Source organism: Glandiceps talaboti, chromosome 1 (assembly GCF_964340395.1).
Source record: "Glandiceps talaboti chromosome 1, keGlaTala1.1, whole genome shotgun sequence".
NCBI classification, from domain to species: domain Eukaryota; kingdom Metazoa; phylum Hemichordata; class Enteropneusta; family Spengelidae; genus Glandiceps; species Glandiceps talaboti.
This window is the reverse complement of record NC_135549.1, coordinates 24,092,540-24,097,720: the sequence shown is the minus strand read 5'-3', so window position 1 is coordinate 24,097,720 and position 5,181 is coordinate 24,092,540. Positions and strand designations below refer to the sequence as shown.

Genomic DNA, 5,181 nt, shown 5'->3' with positions numbered 1-5,181 from the left:
TGCCTACTTTTAAAAAATTGATATGTTTGTATTTCTGACAAATACACAAAAATGTCATATTTACCGGTATTTATTTAGTAATTTTATTGCGAAATAAATAGTCCTAGAAAGCCAATAACAACAAGTTCAATATTGGCAGAGTACAAACACTTCACACGTGTTAAAATCAATCTCCAGTAAAACAATACATGCCCATTTCAAACACACATTGAGATAACTACAATGTTTTCTTTTGTAAGTTGAGAGTATCAAACCATGACTGACATTTCAAGAAAATGGACCCTTCTTCTGTTCTGGCTATCAATGATTTGCCATCTGCATCACCAATGGAGCCTAGGAGAGATATATAATGAAACGTTTATATCAAAATCAAAACATACATTATAGTCAACAATTACCCAAGCTGATCAAAATATATGGCTTGAAAAGTTCTAGTTCTGGCAAAAGTTTGATTGCACCAGCAATTTTTATCAATTGTATTGTAAATGCTTAAGGGATGACATTCAAAACTGAACATGCAACTGAACCATGTATTGTAAAACAACTGTCACTCATTCATCACAAGTTATACATAGCAATCATATATATTGCATATAACATGGTTCTAATAAAATATTGTAAGGTCAAATATGGCTGCTGCTGTTGGCAATGGTACATATGGGATATCAAATACAGGTATGATATCTGTTGTAAATCATGTGTATTGTACTCAGAGCTCAATCAGTATGCATTAACACATGCCTTTACATATTAAATGGACAACACAAATACCTGTATATTATCCTACAAATATACCAGTGATAATGGAACACGAAAAGTGCTTATTACCTTTTATTACATTTTGGATTGCACTCTTTTCACTGCAATCTCTTGTCACATTCAGCTTGTCATCTATATCCAATACTTTGGACTGCAGTTCCAATGATGTTCCTGTGGTGTCAGGCAGTTTTACAGTGATATCACCTACAAAATGCGGACACATAAACAAACATGTAGTAGTAATCTAATGGTCCATTATATTCAACTACTAGCACTCTATAATTGTTGGTGTATCATATTGAGTCCATATGCCTACACACATCACTGATAAGAGAAAGACTTTAATTTATATACCCCCAATAAAGTACATATAATAGTCACATCAAAGTTAAACAGCCTCACCACTGGGGGCGCTGTACTTCAGCCATGTCAGCAATACATCAGGAAATGTCTTGTGTAACCAATTGTTCACCAAGATCCTTTTAGTAGTTGTGACACCAATACTTACCCTGTGCACTCGAAAGTTGAACATTATTGTGTCTTGTTACGTGTGCACTGATGTTACCACTTGTTGTCGATGCATTTACATCACCATCAAGAGTATCTATTGGGAAGAAATATAAATAAATATAATCTACCTATAGTAAAATTCCTGCATTGGCTTTTTTTTAAATTTTTGATTATTTTATTTGTATTTCATGAAAGCACTTCAAACCATGAAACACAAAAAGGAAAGAAAGGTGAAAAGCATGTGAGAAAAGAAAACTCACTGCCTGACTAGATGCGCTCTCATATCCTGAAAGACTATTTTAATATGTGAAACAAATACATGGAGAACATCAATCTACAGAACTACTATGTGTATATTTACCTATTGTAATATTTCCAGTTTTATTTGTGACATGAGATGACCCATGTAGATTTCCCAGTTTGATGTGTCCACTGTCACTACTGAACTCAGATTGGTCTTGGTACACTGCCCCTGTAGTGATAGATCCTTGCTGTGTGCTGACTTTCATGGTCATGCCATACAGTTTCTCCAGAATGACATTCTATCAGAAATTTACAATGAAAATATCCCATCAGACAATTCAGCACAATAGTGTGAGTGTGTTATTGAGTATCAACACATGGAAAAGTAAGTTTTTAGACAGAATGTAAATTTACAACTCCTCTCGTCATGGTATCTCAGAGTTATAACAGAACTCAAAGGGAAATCTGATAAAACTTGTAAAGGTATAGATTTTAATACTGTGCATAATTTTGGTGGGTAACCCTGGTTGGGGGGGGGGGGGCACTCTGGTAAAACATATATTATAGGTTTCTGAATGTTGTACCAAAACTTTGGGGGACAATATTGACTGAGTGTGGAAATATGATAAAACTTGCATAGATTACCATACTTTCTCTCATAAATTTTTAGTTGAAATATCTGGGTATAACCAGACCATTAACACAGTAATACAGGTAGATTTTTACCTACATACAGTCAACACAGCTGTATAATTGGGGACCTGGTAAGATAGAGGTTGCAATGTGAACGCTCTATTCATATGCACCTAGAAAAGGCTGCAATGGATTGTATGCTCCTCAGGTAGTTCTATAAAAAGCTGTTGTGTCGCTATAGATCTGTGCCAGGGGTACTATTAATTGTAAAGCACTTTGAGCACAAAGTAGGAAGCCGCTATATAAAAACCAATATCATCATAAAATAAATACAATAGGACAAGTAGTATATAAATTGACATTTCCTACCCCACAGCCTTGTACATTAATTTCTCCATTACTTTGCAGACTCTTTCTACTTTTAACACTGCCTTCTCTACTCTCAACATTAAGTTTTATACACTGGAAAAAAACAAGTAAAAAAATAATAAAAAGCCATGTCAGTGTTATTATTGTGTCATTCAACTAAATTGTACATGAATTAAAATTTGAACTATGATCATGAAAATAAACAATCCTGAGCACGAGGCAGGAATTAACAAACAGAACTTATTATGAATAGGGAGAGTAAACAAATGAATTGTTTTAAGAAGAACGCTTGGCACAGCATATTGGAAGTACACAGCCTTGTATTACATCTTTTGGTTTGATAAGAAGAGTTTCATGGCCCCTTTAAGTGTACATCAAATGCCAGAGGAACCGGGGAACGTTTTGAAATATGAGCTACTACAATTTATAATAAAGGCCATAAATTGTTCTTATTAAAAGTTGGAATGTAACACGTCTCCATACTTCCAATATGCTGTGCCAAATGTTAATAATTCATTTGTTTACTTTCTCTTTTTATTACAAGTTCTGCTTGTTAATGCTTGCTGGTTGTGAATTCGAACAGTTCATTTTCACAACTTGGTAGCACTCGCAACTCACAGGCAAAAAAGAAATCATCAAAAAATGCTTCTATAAGATACATGTACCATAAATGGATGTCCTGACTTGAGAAGGGACCACTGCTCAACTTTTTTATACTACATATTTCATGACCAGTGATTGCAAGACTTTGGCTTGCATCATTTTTGTTTGACCGCTTTTTTACTGAAATACAAACTAACAGTGATTATGCCTGCAATGATCTTCTTTTAAGAGATTCATCCTTACCTTAACACTAGTAAGTTGACATTCACCTGTATCCATAGTAACATTACAGTAATCGTTGTCTATTCCTGAGATACTAATCTGTCCATCTTTGCTCATCTTTGCATCAATGTCTGCAAGAGAAGATTTCATTTGGCATTGTGACAGTTAGCATATTATTTTTGATAATGGTGTAAACATAACTAACATTCTTAATGACTCCTCTAACAACAACTCATCATCTACAATGTAAATGTGAATACCTACCATTTCTCCTCATCCTAAAGTCGAATCATCCAACTTTGACATGTTGTGTTTATTTTCACAACCAGTTTTGATTTGTTTGGTGACAATGTGTTATACTTACTTAAATTTTGATTTCATTTGTACATAGTCGATGTGGCTTAATTGAACTTGCAATCGTTCTTATCTAGCAATGTTGTATGAACCTAATATAAAACTACATTTGTGACACACACTTTGGTGTGTTGAGGTGAGGTGAATTTGGCTGTGATCAATACTTATACATGTACATGTATATATATAGTATACTGTTAGTGTACATGTATATATGTATGTGTGAAAGCAGCTCAAGCCCTATACATGTAGCATGATTGTCATGTCACTTTTTGCATTGGAATATGTTATCAAATCACCCTATAGAGTGCAAGATACATAATGTTGTTCAGTCCTATCATGCTTCTGCATCAGTGCGTGCTGGACGATAGCGGGATTTGAATGCTGTATCCTACAGACTAATCACCATATACCATCATGTGTTCTTTTGCCATCACATGCTCCTTTTTTGGTGAACATGATTTCAATGACTTTAGGTAAGTAATTTTTAGCCTGTTGACTGCACTGAGTGACTGGCTCAGATGACTTTTGCTATATAAACAATAGCTAACGAAGTAACATAACAGTGCCATATACAGGTCAAGTAATTCTTCAGAGTTACATAAAAATAATTCAGAAATTTAGAACTTTTTCCTCTACTAATTATTGCCTGTTTACAGATGAGAAGAGTTCTCAGCAAAAGTGACATACTCCTAGAGCATGGAAGTACCACAGTGATACTTCTATGTTCCTCGTAATAGGTCAAATCTGCAAAGATTGTCCTAGCTGTAAAGAAACAAGTTACACATGGAATTATTTTAATGGGTGATAATATGAAAGACATACCATATTTAATTGGTACTTCAATCAACAATTGCAATTCTTCAGTTATTTTATCGTTGATTTTGTTTGCAGAGACAGTTAGTACATTTTTACCGTCGAATTGAACATTGCATAAATAATGTTTCTGTTTGTTTAACTCAACGTCTGTTTCTGTTTTGTCAATGTTATTGCCCTCTGTACCACTACCAATCATTGCCAGAAATGCTCGATTTGCCTCGGGATACTTTATGGGGTCAACTGGCGAAATGATAACATTCATCGAACTGTTCACTTCAACTCTGCCAAACGTTTCTAAGTGGAACGCCCAACTCTCCAATGTTATCGGTTTGCCATGCCCAAGTGTTGACGAACAAAACCTTCGAAGTGGCTGATTCTTGAGTAACTGTATCTGGGACCAAACACTCTTCGCGAGGAGAGGACGTAGTAGAGACGGGTAGATCTGACGAACAACGCTCGCCATACTAGCTAAGGTTGAAATCGCTAATATCCAAGAGTACGATATTGCACCGGTCAAATGAGACGAATGTAGTGCATAACAACAGTGTAAGTGACTTTGGTCCAAAACTTGAAATTCACATGGGGTGCTGCATATGGTGGAAACTCGTCACCGGAAGTGTCGTGCAACACCTTTGAGGTCATTCTATTCATCCGCGCATAGAACCGATG

General features: G+C 35.4%; 1 protein-coding gene across 1 annotated transcript; it reads right to left on the bottom strand.

Moving 5' to 3' along the window:
* Window positions 1–217: 217 nt before the first annotated feature.
* LOC144434693 (protein FAM185A-like) lies at window positions 218–4,975 on the bottom strand. Its single transcript, XM_078123213.1, has 7 exons — window positions 4,519–4,975; window positions 3,361–3,470; window positions 2,515–2,607; window positions 1,631–1,811; window positions 1,268–1,363; window positions 829–963; window positions 218–333 (listed from the first exon to the last, which is right to left on the bottom strand). The coding sequence occupies exons 1-7, from the start codon at window positions 4,973–4,975 to the stop codon at window positions 218–220; spliced, it is 1,188 nt and encodes a 395-aa protein (XP_077979339.1).
* Between the last annotated feature and the right edge of the window lie 206 nt (window positions 4,976–5,181).

What these genes read in the sequence shown, in the direction of transcription:
- LOC144434693 (XM_078123213.1), bottom strand. Translation starts at nt 4,975, where the DNA reads ATGGCGAGCGTTGTTCGTCAGATCTACCCGTCTCTACTACGTCCTCTC. An exon ending in GTCAACTTACTAGTGTTAAG is followed by an intron (nt 2,608 to 3,360) that starts GTAAGGATGAAT and finishes GTTTTTTTCCAG; the next exon opens with TGTATAAAACTTAATGTTGA. An exon ending in AACTGGAAATATTACAATAG is followed by an intron (nt 1,364 to 1,630) that starts GTAAATATACAC and finishes TCTTCCCAATAG; the next exon opens with ATACTCTTGATGGTGATGTA.